We start from the raw sequence: 27,213 nt of genomic DNA, 5'->3' as shown, positions 1-27,213 counted from the left end.
TTTGGCCGGTGGATTAGCAGGATCCTTCTGCGGCAGTTGTTGTTAAAAGACTGCATTCTATTCATGGTGGTGAAAGAGGTCAATGTATACCTGGGCTCATGGGTCAATTCTATGAGACCTTAAAGTAAGGAAAGTGCTCACAGAGGGGCCTTTTTTTGGTTCAAGAACCAGTGCCGTTCAACTTTCTTGGAAACTTCGTTCATTCTTGCGAACTAGCGTATTTGGATCCGAGATGTAGTGGAGTAAAAGTAAAATATTGGAAATACTAAAGTACAAATACAGGTACCTCAAAATTGTACTTAAGTGCAGTAGTTAAAGGGGTAGTGTCACCTAAAGGGGTTGAGGGTCAGATTACACTGTGCCATGAGCTTCTCTGAAAACGGTCTGAAACAGTCTGAAGCTCATGTCACAGTGTAATCTGCCCCTCGCCCCCCAACAACAGCTGACCAGTACAGTAAGTAGTCATACAGTCAGGATATACAGACAAATAATAATTTGATTGGCTTATAATTGCGCATCCCCACAATGACATCATAAAAATATTAACTTGTTTTTTTTAAGATTATTCTTAATTAAAGTGACAGTAACCCTTTAGGTGACTGGTCCCCTTTAAAGTTGTACCATGTAACTTTTTTTATAAAACAAATCTTAAAATTGTCCTAACTCTTAAATCGCTAAAGTTTTAGAACACCCACTCCGTTATTTTCAGCTTCTGAAGCCTTCTCTTTATAGGTTTTCTATGATCCTGACCGGGGTCCGGTTTTCGCGCAAAAATTACGTCATCATACACTACCGGCCAATCACAGCGAGGGTTATACACTGCCGGCCAATCACAGCGCATCTTGAAGTGGGGTCGCTAGCTATCACAATAGGGCGGCCATATTTGTAGGCGCCCGTGTGTCTCTATCTATACTCGGGTGAAACACTCCGTTTCTCCGGAATGCCTGAACGCACAGGAACCAGGGACCCCTCTAAAGATAGATCTCGGCGAGATGGAGGCAGACGCGGGGGTGACGCGGGGATGTGAGGCCCGGTCCGCGGCGAAAAACGGCGCGGACGCTACTGACCACTAGTTGAGCAACTTACACAGTATAGCTTTAAGTAAATGTACTTGGTTACTTTCCAACACTGTCTGTTTGTGATTCACTCTCATCTAAGCATAATGATAGGATATACTTAACTTGTGACTGCTTTATCAGATACAGTACTGCATGCCCAATGATACGAGATACAACTGTTGAAGGGCAACTTATCTACATTGCCAAACATCATGTTGTGTACTTGATTCGTATCACACTCTTTTAGTTCTATCCTTTCCACATCTGTTTTCAACTGCTATCTTCTACTAATGTGAACCATACGGTACTATGCATATTAGCTAATACACTTCATACTGCCTGGTGTCATCATGTCCTGCACGCTCAATTAATTTCAAATTGGCTTCATTGGCATGAGAAAACATACGTTTACATCGCCAAGGCAAGTGTCAAAATAAATAAAAACTGTTGAAAATGGGGGACGTAGATACAGTTGTAGGGGGTGCAGCAATTGTGTAAACAGAGATATGTCACATTGCATCATTATACACACTAGTCCTTACCCGTTCAAAGATATGAGCTCCGAAATGATGTGCAGTGTGTGGGTTATGGGATGTGCACTGTGCACACGGTATATGAGGGATGGAAAGTAACTTTAACTGGTACTTGCATGATAATATGTAGGAGCATCAATGTAAGAAATACCCGTTTCGTTTAATGGCTATGTGTGTGTGTGTGTGTGTGTGTGTGTGTGTGTGCAGCGGTTTGGACCGTGAGACCATCCGCAGAGTAGTCTGTGTTTCTTTTTGAGAGGGTCGGTCCGCCTGAAAAACGCGTTTTGGAACGAAACGGTTACGTTTTGCGCGTTTGTGACGCCCTCTACGGGTGGAATTGGAAATGCTTCTGGGGATTCGTTGAGTAAGCCACCCGCAACCTGTGGCAGAAATTCAGTGTTGACTCGACGTTTTGTTTGTGATTTATGGCTATTGTTTGCAAAACGGGCCCCTCCCGCTAACTTTGGAAGCCCGTTACGAACGAACGGTATGGACTATCAAAATATCCCTTGACTATGTTCATTGCATGGGTTCAGAGATCATGTGTACCCATTTTCGTGACATTTGAAGCAAATATGTAGGAAAAGGAGCAAAAAGTGTGTTTTGGAGAAAATTCAAAATGGCGGAAAATCTATCCTGACGCAAATGGGCGGGGCCTATATGGGGAGATGCGTATTGACCCAAGGAATCCAGGGAAAAAAGAATTTTAATTTTCCGACCTACGGTTCAAGAGTTACAGGCCGAAACGTAAAGTGGACTGTTATAGCGCCACCATGAGGCCAACTGACAAAGTTATTTTTTATTTAATCCTTGATATCATTATAAATCTCCTCTCAGAGTTTTGTAACTGTAGCCCCTATGGTTTGCGAGAAAAAAAATATTGAATGTGAGTTTTTGCGATTCCCATTATAAGTCAATGGGAAAAATTAATTCACTAATAAATTAATATCAATTAAACGATTTGTGAAAGTGACAAACGGGCTTCACAGTTATGTCAGGTGTGTTCATATGCTATTGGTGATGCGATTTCAGATCAATTGCTCCAGCCACTGAGGAGAAACGCTGTTTCAGACACTCACTCAGACACTCACTCAGACATTTGGTGAATTATATGTTAGATGTATACAGGATATACTGTACTTTTTGTAACAAATAGCCGCAATCTTTTGCAGTCACTTTGGGACAAATAGCATTTCTTTCTCTCAAAACGATAAAAAAAGCCTCAGATGATTTAAAATGCATCTAAAGGTTGCAGCTCTGTTTATATGTGCAGTAGGTCTAGAGGTCTGCTCAGGACACTGGTTAGTAGTCCTTAGGGTGGTTGTATTCCACTGGCTAACCTTCTGTTATAGCAACAGTTCACAAATATTGCTGCTGTGTTCGAACATTGTTGTATTTCATTGGGAGTTTGTTTTCAGATTACTCTGGGAGTGTGTAATTCAACTGAATCATTATTAACCACCCTTTGAGGAAAACCCTTAGGACTATGGGGTCAAAAAGTATATGGCTAAAATATCCTATATGATACAATCTATCTAATAAAGCACCAAACAACTCACTCACTCACTCACTCACACACTCACGCTCTAACGCTCACGCTTATCTACGTTTATCTATTCACTCGCTTCAGCAACTGATCCCAAAGTTCTCATGGTATTGGCCATTAGCATTATACCAACGCTGACGGAGCCCGAATTTCATTTCTCCCAAATTAAAGCTGTTTTTTTAGCGTTTTCTTAGTCTGTTGTCAGGGTTACGGTCCGTTCCTCCAGGCCATGGGATCTGTAGCCCCACACACACACCCCTCTCTCTCACAGTTAGGAAAGTGCTCTCTCTCTCTCTCTCTCTCTCTCTCTCTCTCTCTCTCTCTCTCTCTCTCTCTCTCTCTCTCTCTCTCTCTTCCAACGGGTATGAAACTCTCTCTCTCTCTCTCTCTCTCTCATCTTCCAACGGGTATGAAAAAACTATGTGGAGCAAGCGCATACATTATGCCTTACATTATGATGCTCCCACATATGCTCCCACATATTCTCACGCACGCACCAGTTACAGTAACTTTCCCCACAACCCACACTCTGCACATATTTTGGAGCACATATCTTCGAACGGGTAAGGTCTAGTGACTACTATTAGTCTACTATTATGACATACAGTACTATACTACGGCCCCTAAAAACACCACATACAAATGGCACCCAAAAAGACTACACCGTGTTCTCTGTTGAACAAAATAGGACAAACAAGAAGTGGCCAAAAGTGTTCTTGTTCTGACCTGACCTGGTGTTCAGTGTGAGAGTGCAGATTGCAAGAACAGCGGTGAATGCAGTGAGAGTGGAACTGAGTGTGAAACAACTCTGTCTGTTTCTGCAGGACAAAAGTATTGAATGTCAATAGAGAGCAGAGTCAGGAGTCATTAGGATCATCTCGCCATGTGGTGACCGGAGGACAAAGGACAGTCACAGCAAACAACCCTGGCTTTCACCTGCTGTACAGATTGACACACCAGGGAAAGTACCAGATGAAATTAGCCCCCGCGCGTGCGTGCGTGTGTGAGATTCGTGAGCTGCTGTGATAGGAGAAGGATATCAAATGGAATACTAATCAGTGTATAATCCTGCACTGTCTGCATTGAGTAACCTCGAGTCGATACATGAAAACGATTTGACTCCCTTCAATTGGACATATTTTGTTATGTTGTAGTGATTGTATTGTGTATACTTCTGCTTTTGCAATGTAAATACATGTTTTCTCATGGATTGTGTGTGTGTGTGTGTGTGTGTGTGTGTGTGTGTGTGTGTGTGTGTGTGTGTGTGTGTGTGTGTGTGTGTGTGTGTGTGTGTGTGTGTGTGTGTGTGTGTGTGTGTGTGTGTGAGAGAGACGGACGGACGGAGGGAGGGAGGGAGGGAGGGAGGGAGGGAGGGAGGGAGAAAAAGACAGAGAGAGGAGAGAGGGAGAGTTTGGGTGAGAATCAAACCCATGTGATGACTTTAACCTCCAGTAGCGTAGGCATGTTTTCACTTGGCTAACTTGTTGAGAATGAATGTCAACAAAGCGTTAACGTGGTCGTGTTCCGTGGAGGAGGTATGGGTTGGCAGGACAGACTTACGGTGCGTCCTGTCATGGAGTGTTTTGCTTGGCCTAATGGCAGCTCGTAAATATCTGTTCTGGGTCATCCACCGTGTCATGGACCATGCTTGTGGTCAGGAGAAAACGTCTAGTGTGTGTGTGTGTGTGTGTGCGCGTGTGTGTGTGCGCACGTGTGTGTATGCAATTGCGTGAGAACAACTGTGCATACCCAGCATGCCAGTGCTGGAACACATTTTTAGCAAAATCTCCCCCGTGTGCAGTTTGCAGTTGGAACACAGTATGTTCCCAATCTGCTGCTGGACCGAGATGCATTTCGTTACGTAAGAAAGAAGATATGAGTGGCAAACACACGCTCGACGCTCAAATTAGAAGTGTGTGTGAGAGAGAGGGATTGTGTGTGCCTGTGTGTGTGAGAGAATGAATGTGAAGGAGGGGGAGTTAGAATGTGTTACTAACAGGAAACATCTCTTAGTCTTCTTAGGGTGGATGTGTGGCCTTCACAAAGCTGGCAGTTTATCTGCGCTGGGTCTCAAGTCGTGATGTCCGTCAGCTTTCCCACGGCTATAAGAGGCAGCAGCAGAAGCTCCCGGCAGAGCAGTGTACTGTACTGTACGTTGTCCCCTGGCACGGCCGGCCCTCATCCCAGACCACACCATGAGAACAACCGCCCCAGCATTCTGTCTGGAGGCGCTGCTCTGCAGTATCTATGCAATTATAGGAGGGAAAGGCATGCACATGCATATTTATCAAACTCTGATGTATGCGCGTATACGCAGACACGTACAAGAGTGCGTGCGTGTGCTTAAGCATTCACAGCGAGGGCAACATGATAGCACACACGCACGCAGGCGCACGCACGCGCACACACACACACACACACACACACACACAATTGATCAAAGGTGTTGTGATGTCAGTCTCAGTTTTTCTTTGAACACATCCCTAATTAACTTTCATCCAACGTCAACAAATGAAAAACAGTGAATGAAACCTCCTCTCCTCTCCTCTCCTCTCCTCTCCTCCTCCGCTCCATGTTGTATCTCCTCCCTCTCCTCTCCTCCTCAGTGCTTCCGTTGAGCCAGAGTAAATATTTCCCATGGCTTATCTGACCGCTGGCAGGGACTAATATGACACACTCACAGCACTGTGTGTGGACATCTCTGTTAATTAACACATAGTCTCCATTCTTCAGGTCAGAGGCCCCGAGCGTGGACAACCAGGCTTCTGCAAGACAGACAGACAGACACACACACACACACACACACACACACACACACACACACACACACAGAAGGACAGACATACAGAGAGACGGAGTGCTTGCGTTGCATTCTACCAGCCAGGTGTGTGTGTGTGTGTGTGTGTGTGTGTGTGTGTGTGTGTGTGTGTGTGTGTGTGTGTGTGTGTGTGTGTGTGTGTGTGTGTGTGTGTGTGTGTGTGTGTGTGTGCGTGCGTGGGTGTGTGTGTGTGTGTGTGCGTGTGCGTGTGTGTGTGTCACCGGGGACTGAGCTATTACTGTAGTTTCAGCCAATGGAGCTCACTATACACATCTTGACTTGATTTAGCTCATTTTTTCCACAAGAGAAAATATGCGTGTGTGCATGAGTGCACATTTGTGTGTATGTACGTGCATGTGTTTGTGTGTGTGTGTGTGTGTGTGTGTGTGAGGCAGCAGAGGCACCACTTTTTACATCATAAAGTGAAAAAGAACACTAGAGATCTCGAGAGAGGTGTGTGTGTGTGTGTGTGTGTGTGTGTGTGTGTGTGTGTGTGTGTGTGTGTGTGTGGGGGGGGGGGGGGTCCTGGCTTGGCTCCAGGTGCAGTCTGACCCCCCCTGCTGATGAGCATCATGACGTGCAAGCTACTTCCCTATTGTGCAACCATTAAGAGCCCCCCTGGGGGGCTTATAAGACCACAGCCCCATATGTCTTCTCTGTTCCTCTGCGCGTGCGCACACGCACGCACACACACACACACACACACACACACACACACACACACACAGAGGGGATATGGTCTAAACGTCCAGCCATGCGGACATCGTTCACAGGAGCCTAGGAGAGCAGACCGTGGCTGGAGGACATGGACACCAGAACACTGTGAAGAACTCCCCACTGCTGCTGTGGGAAACTTGGGAGCTTTCTCTTCAAGGTAGAATATAGACATTTCCAGTGGCTGGTTTTTACTGTTTTGGTCTGCCAGGGATGGAAGTTAGTTGTATGGTTGGAGGGACTCATTCAGATGACTAAATACCCTGATTCAAACTTCACATTTGAAGCTTAATATTGTGTTTGTTACTTTTCAAGGTCTCTCCTTAACTCTGACAGTGTACAAATGGAACAACGGGTCCATTTGGTTCCATTTGTACGCTGTCAGAGTTACAGACTTGTATGGGGCCAATTTAGACCCCCCCTAAAGGCACCCACAGAGTCCCTGGAACCCACTTTGAGAATCACTGAAGAAAGTCAAGAGTCTGCATTTAGTAATGAAAAGGCAGAGGCAAAATGCACAATGCTGCGACATGGAATTAATGGTTGTGTCATCAGACTGAAAGCATCTGCGTTGTATCTGTGTTTATGAATCAGTGACCAAAGTAACCAAGCATTATAACGGCAACTATTTAAATATTGTTTTAAACATAGTGCTTGGTGGGGACGACCCTTAATCGTCATTTTTGTCCTAGATATTTTTGTATTTACATTATTTTAGTTTATAATTATTTATTTATTCCAAGTAATTGAGTAATTTTACGTGTGAGATTACTGTATCAGATACACGTTACATGTTTAATCCTGGATATGACCTCACCTACCTTACTGCAGTTTGTTATCTAGACACCAAAACATTGGAAAGTTTAAGCAAATAGAAGATTGTGTAGGGAGCGTGTGTGTGTATGTGCGCGCACGCGCCAGTGGAGAGGGGGGGGAGGGTGCATGTGCATGTATGCCTGTGTGTCTGGGGATATCATTTTATTAGGCCTTTACGATTGCATTGCATCCATAAAAGGATTGCATGATTCCCATTCGTTTTCTCCCCCATACAGGAAAGGCGAACGCGGGAAGACACCGAAGCCACATGATCTGAAGCCCATACACACAAGACGGCCGTCTCCACTGCCATGAACTCCTCGTTGCCTCCCTACTACGCCTCCACGGAGCTCCCGGCCAACGCCTCCGTGGCTCCCGCTCCCCACTGCCCGGGCTGGCACGGCCTGCCGCTCTCCACCCTCACCGCCCTCATCCCCGCCCTCTACAGCGTCATCTGCGCACTGGGCACCGTGGCCAACGCGCTGGCCGTGTGCGTGCTGGCACGCGGCGGCTCCGGCTCCCGGAGGACGGTGGCCAACACGTTCATGCTGAACCTGTGCGTGTCCGACCTGCTGTTCCTGCTCTCGCTGCCGCTGTGGGCCGTCTACTACTCGCGCGGCTACCACTGGCCCTTCGGCTGGCTCGCCTGCAAGGTGTGCGGCGGCATCCTCAACCTCAACCTCTACGCCTCCATCTTCTTCATCACCTGCATGAGCGTGGACCGCTACCTGGCCATCGTGCACCCGCTCCGCTCGCAGAGCGCGCGCGACCCCCTGCGTGCGCGGCTCGCCTGCGCCCTGGCGTGGGTGCTGGCGTGCGCCAGCTCGGCCCCCACCCTGGTGATGAGGGCCACGCACCCCCACCCGGTGTCCGGGGTGGAGGCCTGCGTGATCCTGTACCCCGACGAGCGCTGGTTCCTGGGCCTGGTGCTGATGAAGATGGTGCTGGGCTTCCTGCTGCCGATGGCCGTCATCTCCTCCTGCTACTGCGCCATCGGCAGACACCTGCTGGGAGACTCGGGGCTGATGGGGGGCGGGGTGCGCAGGCCCTCAGACAGAGGGCCTGGTAAATCGCCAGAGCCTCAGGAGAGACCGCCCACACCCTCCTGCACCGGCCCTGCATCCGGCCCTGCATTTGGATCCAGGTGCCGCGGTCCCCAGCACCCTCTCCATGCCCCGGGCCGGGGCCTGGAGAGGGTGCTATGGACCGTGGCGGCCGTGGTGCTGGCCTTCTTCCTGTGCTGGTTCCCCTTCCACTGCGTCACGCTGCTGGACATACTGCGTGACCGCGGCCTGGTGGAGGGCTGCTGGGTGGAGTGGGCCACGCGGACCCTCACGCCGCTCACGCTGTGCCTGGGCTTCTCGAACTCGGCCATCAACCCCGTGCTCTACTGCTTCGTGGGGAACCACTTCCGGGGCCGGCTGGGGGGCCTGTGCAAGGACCTGTGCGCGTGCGCGAGGGCCCCCTACGGCGAGGCCGGCAGCCACAAGAGGGGCTCGTTCAGCACCAGGCTGAGCTCCTTCTCCAGGAAGCTCAGCGACCTGAAGGACCTGGCCATCGTGGACTCCCCCGGGCATCCCTGAGACTCATGGCTCACACAGGAGGAGACCATTTAACATACAAATATAGTCGCACATGTTAGAGGCTTGAACAGTTGAGTACTTAAACACGAGTTAAAGGCAATGTAAATGTTTTTTCTTTTTTCTGATACCAATTTTATTCAATCAGGATTTTGTCTACACAATTGCTTCAGCCCTTCAATTTCTCAATGTATCCTATATTCCAGTGTACAAATGGAACATAATGGACCCGTCAGGGTTTATTTTGGTTCCATTTGTACTCTGTCAGAGTTACAGACTCTTATGGGTCAATTTAGACCCCCCTAAAGGCACCCACAGAGTCCCTGGAATTCGCTTTGAGAATCACTGCTATATTCTGTATGAGTTGTCTCTCCTGATTGGATAAAAGTGGTATCCCAACCTGACAATGTATTTTCTGTTTACTAAGGAGCTGGAGAAATGGGGAGACCCCTGATACTGGCAATTACAGCTATTTAAAGGACAACTTTAGTTTTTACAACAAGGGTTCATATTTTAGATTGTAATTAAAGAATATAAAAGATGAGTGTTGAAATTATTTAATTTACTTCTTTCTATTGTTTTAGAGCGTCTTATTACAGTGGTTGGGGGCATGCGAACAAGTGGCTAAATGTGTCATTTTAAACAGAATAAGCCCATTCCCAAGATACAACGCAACCTTTCATGGTTGGATGTGACTTATGGGGTCTAGAAGTGTTACTATAAATAGCAATAAAGAAACTGCTGGCATATTGTGTCTAAAAAGACATATTTAGCCACTTGTACACATGCCCCCATGCGTACGCATGCCCCACATTTTAGCACGGTAAACGCAATAAAACAATAGAACGAAGCAAATGAAAACATTTTAACACTCACTTTTTCTTTTCTCTAATTACAATCTAAAATATGAACCCTTGTTGTAAAAAAACAAAGTTGTCCTTTAAATGGGGTGAAAGTGATATTTCTTTCAATTCTTTGTTCAGATAAGTGTTAAATAGCTCTGTATTCTGACAGTAATCATTGCTATAGAGTGTTAGTTCAGTATCAGGGTCTCTCCAGCTATTTAGCAAACAAGTAAATTCATTTACAGGTCGGGATATCAATTTCATCCAAGTAGGACAAAGAATAACTACGTTTAGCCGAACATTATAATTGGCTGATAAACGGGTTCTCTCCTTTTCTGTTTACTAAAGGGGTGGAGAGACAAGGAGACCCCTGTTATCGAACAAACACAATAATTACTATCAAAATGTAGAGTTTGTTTTGTAAAATCAAGATTAAACCAAAGAGATATCACTTACACCACCTTTAACACTTGTATATGTGATCAAAAACAAAAACGTTTACACTCCTTTTAAAACATAAATGGGCATCTATTCGGTATGACAACAACTGAGAATGTGTTGATTCAGTGAAAGAGTAGGAACACGTCATGCATGTGTTTGTTGTCAACACTATAATGAACTAGTGTGTCCTAGCTAAACAGATCAAACACTAAATGACTGCACAGACCCAACAAGACAAGGGGTCTGACGTGGCGTTGTATTAATGATTGACTGAGTCAAATACTTCAGGAGAGCACATTGGGGCCAGGGGTCATCGTCATGCTGGCTTGTGGTGGACATTATGGTCAAAATTCAATTCTTGGACATAGAACACAAGCAGACAATAATATTAGTGTTTCTGAGTGACCCTGGATGGCCATAACGGGTCTGTAACTCTGAGAGTGTACAAATGGAACTTTACGGGTTGAGCTGAGTCATTCTCGCTCAGCATCAACCCTGATTCATGCTTAAGTGACAAAAAGCACAATTTGCCAAGGTTTTTCCTTTTCTTTTTTCGGTTGAAAATATGTAATTTTGGTCCAAAAACAGCACCCAACAGCCTAGATGCATTGATTGGGAGTGCAGGCATGGTGTGGAAGGTCCGATCAAATTGTCTGTTGCAGTGTTATTCCTGTTTGCTATTCCTTACGGGTCCATTTGGTTCCATATGTACACTCAGAGATAAGGGGGTCCTTGCAAATACAACATTTGAGAACCACTGGATTCTCATTATGCCATAGTGTCATATTAAATAAGTGTCATATATACATATCGTCGTTGTCGGGTGAAAACCTTGTATGTCCAAAACCGTTGGTTTTGCATTTATCATTTTTAAAATGATTTAAACTAGTGAAAACAGCCAATCTACAAGCACACAACGCCTCGCGGAGCGAGGCGTTGTGTGCTTGTAGATCTGCTGTGTTCACTACTTTTTTGCGACGGCCTTGTATAATGAAGCAGGGCTTTACTTTGCGAAAGAACATTTGAAACTTGGAGATACGAAGTTTCCACCCGACAGCGACGGTATACATCGTAGAAAACCTGGAGAATTGACATTCAGTCATTCTCATGATAAAAATAAGAACACTATGGTGTGTAAAAAAGAATATCTAAAACGTGCCACAGACAAGACCAAGGGCCCAATCTTCGTCCATGCCTTCCTTACCCCTTATCCCCAAACTGTGGGCTTGTACATCAGCTATTTGAACTATTTAAAAAATGTTTTTCAAAAATAGTAAAACATGGCAAAAAGGTTTTGGGACGAAAATAGGGCCCCAAGTCTTTGCCACATAAACTTTTGTCCGTGTACGGACATAATGATGAGGCCTGATTGGGGCAGGAGCACATTGAGTCTAATATTGATATATAAGGACGTTATTTAACCACTCCTGTCCCAAGATACTACGTATATGTATGTCTGTTGTCTCTTTGACCCGAGAGATTGTGTTCTGATGTAACTTGTAACGTGTATATTTGTCCTGTAAAAGTCCTACGAGCACCACAGATAATACAAATCTATCACATTTTATACATTATTTTAAGGAGAGAAAAAATGAAATAAATCTCTGTTATAATATTAATCTCTCTGTCTTTGTTATATTTGCTACAGTACACAGTATGCAACACTTTAACCACTTTCAGCCTGACAGCTAGCCCTTTTATAGGCATGTAATTGTAGGCAAATGTTGTTTTATTAATTTTGGGAAATATCTAAAAGAGCAAATCTAACAGCACAAGCTCACAAGCTGCGAGCTTGAAAGTTTTTGAAAATGTATGAATATGTTTTTTTCTGTGTACATAAGGCTTACATGGTTATAATGCTGTTAGTTGAGGAGTCGAATTCTAGAAATGTTTTTCTTTTTCTGTTCTTCAGGGAGCATCACGCTAACTGTTAGCAATGTGAGTGTTTTCTTCCCACAGCTGTGTTTGTGAGACCACTGTCCACCTGTGGATTACTGCAGCGTTGGCACGCTGCAGCGCTGGGCAGATGGGTGCTAAATCACCCTCTTCACCCGCCTCTCTCTCTCTCACACACACAATGGTGGAAAAAGTACTCACATGTTTTACTTAAGCAAAAGTATCAATACTGCATTATAGAAATACTCTGTTACAAGTAAAAGTCCGTATTTGTACTAAAAGGAAAAGAACAAATGTATTGGCATCAAAATGTATTTAAAGTACTAAAAGTAAAAGTAGCCTACAAAATGTTATAGCAGAAAATAGCAGATCTACACTTTTTTCCAGGTGTTTTGCCTTGATTCTGACGTGACATAATTTTTGATCGGTCCATGCATCACTCCTAGTAGCATCATGCTATGTTTGTCTGTTTGTAGCATACACCTACCTAACGTCTCTTAGTAATGTTGAAGTGTTTTTAGTTGGTAAAGTTAAACACTCCAGCATTGAACCACAGGACGACCAGGATTTGAACATACTGTAGACCTCATTGCTGGGAGACCAATAGACCACTATAGCCTACTATAATGTCTCTGGGCGGCTTGCACCAACACGGATTAAGCCTTAACCTGGTTTAAATCAAGGTTTATTTTTTAATCCAGTTGCACCAAACTTTAAACCTAGTTTTAATTAATCAGGTTTAGTGATGTTTGAACTCTTAACCTTGAGATCATCAGATGAGGATTTGAAGTTTGAACCCAGTTTTGTCATTTCACCAACAGCTGCACTAAAGCACCATGTCCACTAGGGGGCAGACATGCATCTACTTGGTCAGAAGATCATGGAAGCAATGTCATTGGGTATTCAGGTGTCAATCAACTCTAGACAAGACAACCTTGCAGTTCCAAGAGGGGGTGGGGCTAAAAGAAGCAGGAAGGGAAACAATCTGACAGAGATGTTTATGAATTAAATAATCTGGTAAATGTTGTCACCAAATGAAGCGGGCCAGGGATAATAAACCAGTGTGGATATATCAGCATGTCTGTGTGTTTGGAGCTGGGGTTTCACTCAGTATTTCTACCATAACCAGCTGACATTAATAACTACAAGATAAGATGGACTGTGACTACTAACACACTATCCTGGAGGAGAAGAGAGTGTTTGGGAGACATGTCAACAGGTTTCTGAGTGAGTATGGACACTATCTGATAATTCAGCCCTAGAATGGCTGTGATGATATCACTTACATTTCACAATGTCACCCACACAGGAGTGATCTATGGCTTCATACTATTATGGAATACATTAAATGAATGCAATGTAATATCACAGCCACTCTAGGATTACAGTGTTGTGGTGTTTTGAATAGTGTGCTTCAGGACCTGCTACCAAAGCTGTGCAGTAGAGGTGATCAGGATTTGTCACTGCATACCAGAGGATCCAGGTACAGACAGACAGACAGACAGACAGACAGACAGACAGACAGACAGACAGACAGACAGACAGTCAGTCAGTCAGTCAGTACCTGGTTCTCCATCTCAGCCCTCATCTTGTTGGGTAACTGGTTGCAGGCAACAGTCTGTTTTCAGTTCAGAGGAACTCTGAGCACAGACAGTACTTTCATTGAGGATTAAAAATCCTAGCCTGATCTCAGACTCAGCTCACTCTGAGAGTGAGCGGGGTCTATGGTCTGGAAGCAGGCAATACAAATCCAAGCATCCAGGACAAAAACAAATGTGGTTTGTGAAGCTAACTGTTTAAAATGTTCCTTTGGACTGGATGGGTCCATCTTTCGGGGGGTTTCACTTTGGACGATTTTCCCGTTTTGCCATCTTTCGGGTTTTTCGCTTGCAGGATTGTGCCTACCACCATCTTTCGGGGTTTTGCCTTGAACCGCCTTTGGACTTTTTCTTCACCATTGGTGAGGTTTGAACCTCTCTCTTTGAACTCGATTATCTTAACCACTGTACCACTGTGGTTCTTACTTAATCTGTTCTCTTGCAAGCTTTTAACAACGTCTTTGTGCAACATTGAAATTATGGCTTTTGAATTGAAATTGAAGTGTTTAGATTGCAATGCAAAGCATGGTAGGAGAGAGAGCTAGATCTCACCCCTTTCAACAAAAAGAACAATCAAATACTTCACAAGTCACCAAGTCAGATGCACCACAGTGGATTTGAATCCACACGTTTCAACCTCCATGGTGGTGTGCAGGAACTTTACCACTGTGCCACTCCGTTAGCCTTTTAACAATATCCTTTTTGATTTGACAAAAACATATATACAGTATATATACATCTGAGTACTTCTTCAACCCCTGCTGAAGACCTGTTGTTTTGTCTGGTTTGAGGGTCAACAACTGCGTAGGATTCTCAAAGGCCCCATTCACACTGGCAGCCAAATCCAGCCTATATCAGAGCTGTGTCAAATTCAGATTGGAATCTGATTTGTTCCATGTGACCATTTGAACCAAACAGATTCCAATCTGGATGTGGCACAGATCTGATTCAGGCTAGATTTGGCTGCCTGTGTAAATGGGGCCTAACTATAAGTTCTTTATGCTGTTCCTGGCCTACTCACTGGTCTACTGCCCGTTCATCACCGCTACAGACCTACAGTACTTCATCATGTTCTAAGCAGGCTCTGATATTTTTCTCAGTCATTTCATGAATAAACTAGAAAGAAGAAGTGTGGTTGCCGTGATGCGAGTCACACTTGAATTCCGTCCTTGTCGTTTTATGCCCAAAAATGTATTATTTTGTATTATTCCCAGTGTATTTTTCCACCCCCAAAAATACAATTCATTAACTTTAAGCCTTGGTTTTCATTTCTGTGATTTTCTGAGTGAGTGTGTCTGAACTCCGAACAGTTCTCTCCTGAAAAGGGGATTGGTGTGATGTCACACCAGGGCCCATTTCCTATTGGACCCCCTCGAGAGGTACTTTTTGGGAAGCTATATTTTATTTACACTATTTATATATGAGGTGGAACCATGAGGTAAAGTGGTACTAGAATTGGAACGATACAGAGAAGATAAGTATGGTGCCATGCTAAAATTGGAACGATACAGAAAAGATTAGCATGCCGCCATGGTATCAAAGACAGATGTGGTCTAGAACCGCAAACCGTGAGCTTACAAACCACTGACATAGCTCTGGTGCCACAGAAGCATGGACAAGCTTTGCAAGAGAGAGAGAGAGACGATTGGAAGCATTGCATTGTGGTCGCCTGTAGACACAGGGTCGTGATGGCGGCGCGATGGCGGACGCCATCAGAGGCGGACTCGGAGGAGGAAATGGAGTCGGAGACGGAGACAGAGCGCGAAGTTCAAAGTCAAACAGAAGGAGTGAGAGCGGTGGAGGAGAACACAGGTGGTTCTGTAACCATGTCGGGCCGAGCAGAGAAGAGAAGGAGGGGAGACTCCAGTGGATCAGTGGATGCCAGAGCGAAATATGTGGTGGGGATGACAGCTGATGAGCAGAGAGATGGAGTATTCAGGGACCCACGCCAAGTAGGGAAATTCGTGGAAGGAGAGCTTGGGAAGGTAGAACTGGTGAGGATCACAAGGACTGGAATGGTTATTATTCAGTGTAAAGACGAGGAGCAGGAGAAGAAAGCAGTGCGAATAAGACTATTTGGAGAGTGCCCAGTAACCTGTTTCCAACTTGAGGGAAGAGAAAAGAGAAGGGGAGTTATAAGTGGAGTGCCTCTGACAACGAGGGAAGACCAATTCCTTGACGTGTGCGGAGTTACTGAAGCGAGAAGGCTAACACGCTACAGAAACGGAGAGCGAGAAAAAACAAAGTCTGTACGCCTGACCTTTAAAGGGAGTGTGTTACCAGAAAGAGTATACCATGAGTATGTATGTTACAGGGTCAGGCCGTTCGTGAGAGCACCGCTAAGGTGCTACAGGTGTCAGGAATATGGACATGTTGCAGCCGTATGTGGGAGAGACAGGAGATGTGGGAGGTGCGGGAAAGACAGTTGTGAGGAGGAGAAGTGTAAAGGACAAGAACAAGCTAGGTGTTTACACTGTAGCGGCGAGCATCATGCTGGGGCAGCAGAATGCACAAGGAAAATGCAGGAGATAAAGGTAAATCAAGTAAGAGAGGAAGCGAGGGGACAAATGTCTTATTCAGAAGCGGTAAGGAGAGTGGAGGAGAGCACGAGGGCAACAACAGTACCAGCAGAAAAGGAGAAAACAGAAGGAAAGACAGATGAAAAGATTATGAACGTAACCATGGAGAAGAGGCAGTTCCTAGCATTTATTGCCATGGTAATCAACTGCGCTGCAGAGATAAAAACTAAATCGGAGAGAATTAAAATGGTGCTTGATGCAGCCAAGAGATTCCTCAATGTGGTGGACGTGACGGGGGAGGATTTAGACTACACATTGAGGGAAGGATTCTCGTCTATTCAGACGAGTGGTTCAGGGTGAATGACTTAAGAGAAGCTGTGGGGAATGGGAACACGGGTGGACATTATTTTAAACTTGGGACACAAGAAAATTGTGAAAACTCCCGACCTGTGGAGGGCAGTAATACGCCTTGCGGCGTCCACACTGCCGGAAACCAAAAAGAAGAAGAAGAAGACAAGCTTTGCAATTAACCATCACAGTTAGTCAGTACCATGGAAGATCATACTGACAGGTCTTAATCACATGACTATTAGATATGGGTAGGCTACTGTATTGCATAAAGATTGGACACAATCTGTCATGTCAGAGTAATATAACATTTGGCTAGTGTTCTTAAAAATCCTTGTGTTTTATTTTGTAGCATTATTTCAGTGTGTCCACTGTCCTGTTGTCTCTTACGCTGCACTCAGACTGGAACGCACAAGTTGAGTGAGAGTTGTGTCTCTGCGGGGGGCAGAGACAGCACAAAGCATTGCGGATGGAAGTCGAGTGGTTTGAAGTCTAGTGCGAGTCGTGAGCAAGTTGGACGCAACCACACAACACCACACGACTCGCACTCGACTTCAAACCACTCGACTTCCATCTGGAATGCATTGTGCTGTGTCTCCCCCCCGCCTCCCCCCCACGAAACGCACTCGTTTTTGTGCCTTTAGGTCTGTAGCCGGCCTGAGGATTTACTTTGTTCTTGTGTTCCTTTTATTCTGTAGGCATTATTGTTCCTATGTTTCCCGGTCTACTCTGTTACTGTTACCTGTCTTATCTCACATCCCTGTGCTTGCCAGTTTTCTCCACCTGTGTCCTGTTAGTCTCTTAGCCAATCCCTGTGTTGATTGTCAGTTGTGTTCACCTGTGTCTGGTTAACCCTGATAAGAACTCAAGAAACCCTCAGTTTTTTTTAGTTCTCTGCCAGTCACAGTTTCAATAGCAGTAGCTACGATTTAGTGGTCTCAATATGCCTACATTAATTCTTGTGATCCTGTATTTGGTAGAAAAAAAACATTGTCTATCAGACCTGCTCTACCTCTTAGGCCGGCTACAGACCTAAAGGCACAAAAACGAGTGCGTTTCGTGGGGGGGAGGCGGGGGGCAGACACAGCACAATGCATTCCAGATGGAAGTCGAGTGGTTTGAAGTCGAGTGCGAGTCGTGTGGTGTTGTGTGGTTGCGTCCAACTAAGGCTGCACTCAGACTGGAACGCACAAGTTGAGTGAGAGTTGTGTGGGGGAGGCGGGGGGCAGAGACAGCACAATGCATTGCGGATGGAAGTCGAGTGGTTTGAAGTCTAGTGCGAGTCGTGAGCAAGTTGGACGCAACCACACAACACCACACGACTCGCACTCGACTTCAAACCACTCGACTCCCATCCGGAATGCATTGTGCTGTGTCTGCCCCCCGCCTCCCCCCCACGACACGCACTCGTTTTTGTGCCTTTAGGTCTGTAGCCGGCCTTAAAAATAATGTCGTACTTTCTTGTGAGGCTAAATTGTTTGCAGTGCAGCTATCAGTTGTTTGTTTAAATAATTGGTGTTTTTTGCAATAAATACATAAAATGGAAGTGGTAGTTTTCAATGTATGTAATTTATTAGAACAGCTCAAAGCAATGCAGTTCAGAAGTTTTCTTGAATAAACTTAATTTAGCTAATCAATGACGCTATGGTTATAATACCACAATGAGAAACTAGTTGCAAACAGTCATATTTTTTTATTCAACCGTCAAAATAAATAACTTTGTTGAAACTGCTATAGTCTTTCTTGATCATCTGAAACTAAGAAATTGTGCTTTCAATGAAAGTGTAAATCTGGGTGTTCTAATAAGATGGTTTTAAAGAACAACCTAAATTGCAGTTGTCATAATGAACCCTGGTCATAAGAGGGTGTATCTAGTAGATTCAGTCACTCTGTCAGGGGTAGAGGTGTTTGAAAATCCTGGTGTGGCAGAGGTAAAGCAGAGGACTCACAACCTGAAGGTTGTGGGTTTGAATCTCACTGCTGCAAAGTCTTTAAATTTGGTCTTTTTAAGGCGAAGTGCATGGAATCAGCCCACGTCCCTCGTCACACCCTCTTTTAGCTCTGGTAGGAGAGGGTGGAGCATAGATAAAGCCCGCCTCTAGGGGGGGAGTTTAGGAAATGTACATATTAATTATATAATTAATTATTTCTAATTTTATGATTTTTTTGGGGCATTTGTTTGTGTTTAATGTTTGTACCCCATCGTTAGTTTATAGTTGAACCTTTATTATACTTATTATTTTATTGAGGCTTTTATTGTTGTTTGAGATGTCTTTTTTAGTTGACTTTCAGTTTTGATTGTTGTTTTATTTGAGTTGGTTTTTAGTTTTGTTTGAGCTTTGATCCTACAACCTTTTATATATGAACCTTCGATTTATCTTTTGAGCCACGCTGGCATGGAGAGACAACCGGGAATGTTATATTTAACCCACCTTTTAGAATTCAAATGGACAGTGAAAATGTTTATCATGAGTTTCGAACCCCAGACCTTTCACACTCAAACCCTAGACTTATGTCTTGAGCCATGCTGGCATGATGGAATATCCAGGAATGTAATATTTAACCCACCTTTTAGAATTCAAATGGACAGTGAAAATGTTGATCTTGGGTTTTGAACCCCAGACCTTCTATAAACCCTTTACATATCTCTCTAGCCATGCTGACATTGAGAATTGACCAGGACCAGGAATGTTATATTTAACCGGCCATTTATAATTCAAACTTGAAAAATACACCTAGTGGTTTTGAACCCAAAGGAATGTCCCCTGCAGGGATTGAACCAATAACCTCCTGATATCAAGGTCCATTTCATAACCACTACCCCATCAAGGTTTACAATTTGCGATGCTCTTGCATGTTTTTCACTAAAAGAGCTAGATAAAAGATGGAGAAAATTCCATGCTGGTTTCAAACCCATAACCTTCTACATAAAAGGCAGCAGTTTAACCACTAGGCTACTGCATTTAACAGAGATCCTTTCAATTTTGCAGTTACTAGAGCCAGGCAAAACATGGGAAATGTTCAAATCCAGGTAAAAAGAGGAAATGAAGAAACAACAACAAATGGTTATGCTTATGGTAATGCCAGTTCAAACTTGAAAAATACACCTAGTGGTTTTGAACCCAAAGGTAAAACTAAATGAAAGTCCCCAGCAGGGATTGAACCAATATCCTCCTGGTATCTAGGCTCACTTCATAACCACTACTCCATCAAGGTTAACACCTTTCAATGCTCTCGCATGTTTTTCACTAAAAGATTAGATAAAGGTGCACAAGTAATGTAAAAGATTGCTGTGTTTGAACCAAGGACTTTAAAGTTTTGCAAATTCTGTCTTTACCACTGCACCAACTGTAGTTTGTACTTATATTGTTCTCTTGTGTGTTCTTCGGTGTAAGATTAGATAAATGTAAAACATCCAGGTGAACGTTGGAGAATATTCTTCATTGGTCTTGAACTCAGAACCTTCTACATTGAAGGTCTATATGAACCACTATACCATTAAGGAGTTAATACTTCATGGGTCTATGTGAATATCTCAATAAAAGATCGTGTTATTATGAGAGTCAGGTATAACTTGGGAAAATGTTCTGTCAAACCAAGAACATACTGATTGCAAGCCCTTGTGGTAGTTCCAGTTTGATCTTAGAAAAACATTTTTGGATTTGAACACAGATTGAATCACCAGTTTATGAGACTTATATCTCAACCACTACTCCACCATGGTTCCTGATGGTGCTGTTCTCTTGTATAGTCTTCACTGAAATATTAGCTAAAGGTAAAATTATTAGTTTTATTCTTGCTAGGCTTTAACTGCGGATATATATACAGTATATATATTGTAAATATTGGTCCATAATACAGCTTTATACAGGTATTAGCCCTAAACTACCACTCAGATATTAAATATCTTGTTCTGTCTTCCAAGCCAGATCAGATGGAACATATGCCTTTTGTTGACAACAGGGCGATAATTAAAACCATTGGGAGTCAATCCAATTCAAGCTAATTTTAGTACCACTTTACCTCATGGTTCCAACTCATATATAGTGTCAATAGAATATAGCCTTGCGTAGCCCTGTTCGTCATTCGCGCCACAGCCACACCCGTGATCATGATGATGATGATGATGATTATTATTATTATGAAACGCTCCCAAAAAAGCAAAGATTTTCGTGATTAAAAGAATGCAATGATTTTTATGAATAGTATTACATTTCGCAAATTAAAAAAAATAATCTAAAAAATTACATAATTAGAAAACTAATTTTATAAGAATTTATAAGAAGTAGCCTTGTGAAAACAGCCAATCTACATGCTCACAACTCCTTGTGAGCTTGTAGTTCTGTTTTCACTAGTTTGGGTCCAACTAGTCCTAGTTTGGGGCAAGACACGCGTGCCTGATATCTAAATGTAACGACAATCTGGCAAGTCCCGGAAAAGATGCACTGTGATTGGCCAGGCGTCATTTGAATGGCAGCCTCGCGAGGCCCCTCCCCTGCACGAGGCCTTTCCTCCCCTACTAATACAGACTGAATTCCGTTCTCAGTTGGAACCATGAGTTAAAGTGGTACTAAAATTGGCTTGAGTTGGATTGACTCCACATGGATCTCATCATTGTTCCATACTAATCTTCTCTGTATTGTTCCAATTTTAGACTAAAAACAGTGCCCTGTTGCTAACAAAGGGCATATTGGTGTTGCATCCAAAATGACTTGGAATTAGTAACAGACAGAATATGAAATTACAATATCTGAGTGGTTGTTTAGGCTAAAACCTGTGCAAAACCCTATTATAATATTTATATAAAATATGTATATGTTACCGGATGTTTGGGTAACTCAGGACGTTCTATGTAAGAGCGCTTGTTTTGTCGTTCACCACACACCAATCACCACCAGGTGGCGACGACAGCCATTCACTAGTGAAGGCGCTGACGTCACTCGTTTGCGACTCTATTTGCGACTTTATTTACTAGCCTAGCCTAGCCTAGCCTAGCTTAGCCATTAGCTCCATTGTAGTCACTTGGACAGGGCGTTTATCGTGGGCTTGCCCAGGCCGTAAATATAACGATTGCATTCACCACGGCTTCGTAACTCGCGCGGCGCTCCGCCGGCCGCGCAGCCCTGGCCCGCTCTTCGCGGCCACTCGCACCTGCGGTGCTCGGGGGCGAAGAGCAGGACCAAGGTCCGCTGGCCTGCGCGCCGCTTGCAATGTCGTGGACAATCGAGCGGCTCCGTTCCGCCCCGTGCTGCACGACGAGTGCTCCGTTTCTCGACCGTCCTGTTTCTCTAACAAACCGTGACATATATATCCGCAGTTAAAGCCTAGCAAGAATAGTACTAATACTTTTATGTGACTCTTTTACCTTTAGCTAATATTTCAGTGAAGAATATACAAGAGAACAGTACCATCAGAAACCATGGTGGAGTAGTGGTTGAGATATAAGTCTCATAAACTGGTGATTCTGTGTTCAAATCCAAAAATGTTTTTCTAAGTTCAAACTGGAACTACCACAAGCAGAACTATTTGTTTTTTTTTTCTTTCTTTTCTTTTCTACTGAACAGCGGTTAAGATACAGGGCTTGCATTTGTTCTTGGTTTGAAACTAGCAAGAACATTTTCCCAAGTTATACCTGGCTCTCATAACACAATCTTTTATTGAGATATTCACATAGACACATTGAAGTGTTAACTCCTTAATGGTATAGTGGTTCAGATATAGACCTTCAATATAGAAGCTTCTGAGTTCAAGACCAGAGAAGAAAATTCTCTGACTTTCACCTGGACATTTTACAGTTATCTAATCTTACACCGAAGAACACACAAGAGAACAATATAAGTACAAACTACAGTTGGTGCAGTGGTAAAGACATAATTTGCAAAACTTTAAAGTCCTTGGTTCAAACACAGCATAGATATCTGCCATCTTTTACATTACTTGTGCACCTTTATCTGATCTTTTAGTGAAAAACATGCAAGAGCATTCCAAAGCATTAATGTTGATGGAGTAGTGGTTATGAAATAAGCCTTGATACCAGGAGGTTGTTGGTTCAATTCTTGCAGGGGTCTTTCATTTAGTTTTACCTTTGGGTTCAAAACCACTAGGTGTATTTTTTCAAGTTTGAACCGGCATTACCACAAGCATAACCATTTGTTGTTTCTTTATTTCCTCTTTTTACCTGGATTTGAACAATTCCCATGTTTTGCCTGGCTCTAGTAACTTAATCTTTCATTAAATACTGCAAAATAGAAAGGGTCTCTGTTAAATGCAGTAGCCTAGTGGGTAAACTGCTGCCTTTCTATGTAGAAGGTTATGGGTTTGAAACCAGCATGGAATTTTCTCTATCTTTTATCCAGCTCTTTTAGTAAAAAACATGCAAGAGCATTGCAAATTGTAAACCTTGATGGGGTTGTGGTTATGAAATCGACCTTGATATCAGGAGGTTATTGGTTCAATCCCTGCAGTGGATTTTCCTTTAGTTTTACCTTTGGGTTCAAAACCCACAATAGCCGGTTAAATATAACATTCCTGGTCAATTCTCAATGTCAGCATGGCTCAAGAGATAAGTCACAGGTTTCTATGTGCAAGGTCCAGGGTTCAAACCCCATGATCAACATTTTCACTGTCCATTTGAATTCTAAAAGGTGGGTTAAATATTACTTTCCTGATCAATTCCTCATGTCAGCATGGCTCAAGAGATAAGTCAAAGGTTTGTATGTGGGATGTCTTAGGTTCAAACCCCATGATCAACATTTTCACTGTCCATTTGAATTCTAAAAGGTGGGTTAAATATTACTTTCCTGATTGATTTCCTATGTCAGATTGGCTCAAGAGATAAGTCAAAGGTTTGTATGTGGAAGGTATTGGGTTCAAACCCCATGATCAACATTTTCACTGTCCATTTGAATTCTAAAAGGTGGGTTAAATATTACTTTCCTGATTGATTTCCTATGTCAGATTGGCTCAAGAGATAAGTCAAAGGTTTGTATGTGGAAGGTCTTGGGTTCAAACCCCATGATCAACATTTTCACTGTCCATTTGAATTCTAAAAGGTGGGTTAAATATTACTTTCCTGATCAATTCCTCATGTCAGCATGGCTCAAGAGATAAGTCAAAGATTTGTATGTGGGATGTCTTAGGTTCAAACCCCATGATCAACATTTTCACTGTCCATTTGAATTCTAAAAGGTGGGTTAAATATTACTTTCCTGATTCATTTCCTATGTCAGATTGGCTCAAGAGATAAGTCAAAGGTTTGTATGTGGAAGGTCTTGGGTTCAAACCCCATGATCAACATTTTCACTGTCCATTTGAATTCTAAAAGGTGGGTTAAATATTACTTTCCTGATCAATTCCTCATGTCAGCATGGCTCAAGAGATAAGTCAAAGATTTGTATGTGGGATGTCTTAGGTTCAAACCCCATGATCAACATTTTCACTGTCCATTTGAATTCTAAAAGGTGGGTTAAATATTACTTTCCTGATTGATTTCCTATGTCAGATTGGCTCAAGAGATAAGTCAAAGGTTTGTATGTGGAAGGTCTTGGGTTCAAACCCCATGATCAACATTTTCACTGTCCATTTGAATTCTAAAAGGTGGGTTAAATATTACTTTCCTGATTTATTTCCTATGTCAGTGTGGCTCAAGAGATAAGTCACAGGTTTATATGTGGAAGGTCTTGGGTTCAAACCCCATGATCAACATTTTCACTGTCCATTTGAATTCTAAAAGGTGGGTTAAATATAACATTCCCGATTGTCTCTCTGTGCCAGCGTGGCTCAAAAGATGAATCGAAGGTTCATGTACCAAAGGTTGTAGGTTCAAAGCTCAAACAAAACTAAAAGTCAACTCAAATAAAAAAGCTCAAAACTAAACTAAAAGTCAACTCAAATAAACCAACAAAAATCTCAAAAGCCTCAATAAAATAATAAGTATAATAAAGGGAGAACTGAAAAAATTGCAGTGGAGTTAAAAACACAATTAAACAATAACTAACGCCTCAACAAAATCATACAATAAAAATAAATTATCTAATTAATATGTAAATTTCCTAAACTCCTCCCTAAATTATCTAATTAATATGTAAATTTCCTAAACTCCTCCCCCTAGAGGCAGGCTTTATCTATGCTCCACCCTCTCCTACCGGAGCTAAAAGAGGGCGTGAAGAAGAGGTTGAGCTCCTCCCTCTCCTACCAGTGCTAAAAGAGGATGTGACGAGGGCGGTGGGCTGCTTCCATGCTCTTTGCCTTAAAAAGAACAAAGTTGAAGACTTTCCAGCAGTGAGATTCAAACCCACAACCTTCAGGTTGTGAGTCCTCTGCTTTACCACTGCACCACCAGGATTTTCACACTAATGATTGGTCGGAGGTTATATTTAAAGTAAAAAGGAGAGCCTGCAGGTCAATAGACGAAAATCCACAGCAAACACCTCTACCCCTGACAGAGTGACTGAATCCACTAGATACACCCTCTTATGACCAGGGTGCATAATGACAACTGCAATTTAGGTTGTTCTTTAAAACCATCTTATTAGAACACCCAGATTTACACTTTTATTGAAAGCACAATTTCTTACTTTCAGACGAATCGATCAAGAAAGACTATAGCAGTTTCAGGTTCTTTTTTAAATATGTTTTTTGTTAATTCAAGTGCATTTGCGGTTTTCACTTTGGCTGTTGAATAAAAAAACATGACTGTTTGCAACTAGTCATTGTAGTATTATAACCATAGCTTCATTGATTAGCTAAATTAATTTTATTCAAGAAAACTTTGCTTTTTTAAATTGCAAAACTACCACTTCCTTTTATGTATTTATTGCAAAAAACACCAATTATTTAAACAAACAACTGATAGCTGTACTGCAAACAATTTAGCCTCACAAGAAAGTATGACATTTTTTAACGTGATGTTAAGTGACATTTTTCATAAATTACTCCCATAAAACATACTAAACCCCTATTAGTCAGGGTGTGACTCAAGTGATAGCCAAGAGGCAGAGCAGGTCTAATAGAAGATGGTTTATTCCGCCAAACACAGGATCACAAGAATAAACGTAGGAATATATTGAGACCACTAAATCGTAGGTACTGCTACTGAACACTGTAAAAGCATTTAATTACTGGCAGAGAACTCAAGAAACTGAGGGTCTAAATACTCACAGGGTTAACCAGACACAGGTGAACACAACTGACAATGAATCAACACAGGGATTGGCTAAGAGACTAACAGGACACAGGTGGAGAAAACTAGCAAGCACAGGGAGGTGAGACAAGACAGTTAACAGTAACAGAGTAGACTGGGATTAATAGGAACTACAATGCCTACAAAATAAAAGGACCACTCCAACAAAGTTGAGTCTAAGAAACCACTGAAAACAGGACACTAAAATAATGTTACAAATAATTCCATTTTAACACAAGAATTTTAAATATCACTAGCCAAATATTATGTTACTTTCACAGAGTGTGTCCAAACCTTATGCAGAACAGTACCCTTATCCATAGCCATTACATCAAGACCTGTGGGTATGATCTTTCATTGCACTGACTGACTGTGTTGGTTATTTACAAAGCTTTACCACGCTTCTGTGGGACCAGAGCTATGTCAGTGATTTGTTAGCTCACGGTTTGCGGTTCTAGACCACATTTGTCTTTGATACCTTGGCGCCATGCTAATCTTTTCTGTATCGTTCCAATTTTAGCATGGCACCATACTTATCTTCTCTGTATCGTTCCAATTTTAGTAGCCTACCACTTTACCTCATGGTTCCACCTCATATATAAATAGTGTCAATAAAATATAGCCTCCCAAAAAGTACTGCCCCCTTCTCGAGGGGGTCCAATAGGAAATGGGCCCTGGTGTGACATCACACCAGTCCCCTTTTCATTAATAAAGGCTATGCGCATGCATAAAGTTAACGGCAAATTGAGTGGCAAAGTGAGTTTAACATTGTTTAACATCATTTAATGCAATCAGATAGGACCTTTCTGTTTGAATGTATGGGCTGTCAAGGCTAGAAAGTAGTTTTTTGCCACTCAATAGGTGTTCCCGCATAACTTACGGGTATGATGATGATGTCACGCACATACCCTCTATATAGTAAAACAACTCATGTTATACGACACAACATATCCTATGACAACATACTGTAATAATACTATCAAAAACATGAACCAATAATACTGTCAAAAACATGAACCTAACTAACCCCATGTCGTCAAAAAACACGACAAGGTGGGTTTTGATTTAATTTCTTTATTGACACAAATGTATATTAATAAACGCCTGTCAAAAGGATTTCCATTGAGTAGTGTGTGTGTGTGTGTGTGTGTGTGTGTGTGTGTGTGTGTGTGTGTGTGTGTGTGTGTGTGTGTGTGTGTGCGCGCGCGCGTGCGTGCGTGCGTGCGTGCGTGCATGCGTGTGTGTGTGTATCTGTTGGGAGAGCAGATATAATTATTACAGGAAAACGAAATCAATAATACATTAATTAATAACATTTCT

General features: G+C 42.9%; 1 protein-coding gene across 1 annotated transcript; it reads left to right on the top strand.

Annotated features, from left to right (window-relative positions):
• Positions 1–6,694: 6,694 nt before the first annotated feature.
• LOC308302187 (type-2 angiotensin II receptor-like) lies at positions 6,695–11,970 on the top strand. Its single transcript, XM_080746432.1, has 2 exons — positions 6,695–6,829; positions 7,722–11,970. Exon 2 carries the CDS (start codon positions 7,797–7,799, stop codon positions 9,066–9,068), a length of 1,272 nt encoding a protein of 423 aa, XP_080602558.1. The 5' UTR covers positions 6,695–6,829; positions 7,722–7,796; the 3' UTR covers positions 9,069–11,970.
• Positions 11,971–27,213: the final 15,243 nt, after the last annotated feature.

The sequence above is a fragment of the Nannobrachium achirus genome (assembly GCF_963921795.1).
Source record: "Nannobrachium achirus genome assembly, chromosome: 17".
Classification (NCBI taxonomy): domain Eukaryota; kingdom Metazoa; phylum Chordata; class Actinopteri; order Myctophiformes; family Myctophidae; genus Nannobrachium; species Nannobrachium achirus.
This window is presented reverse-complemented; position numbering and strand designations above follow the sequence as displayed.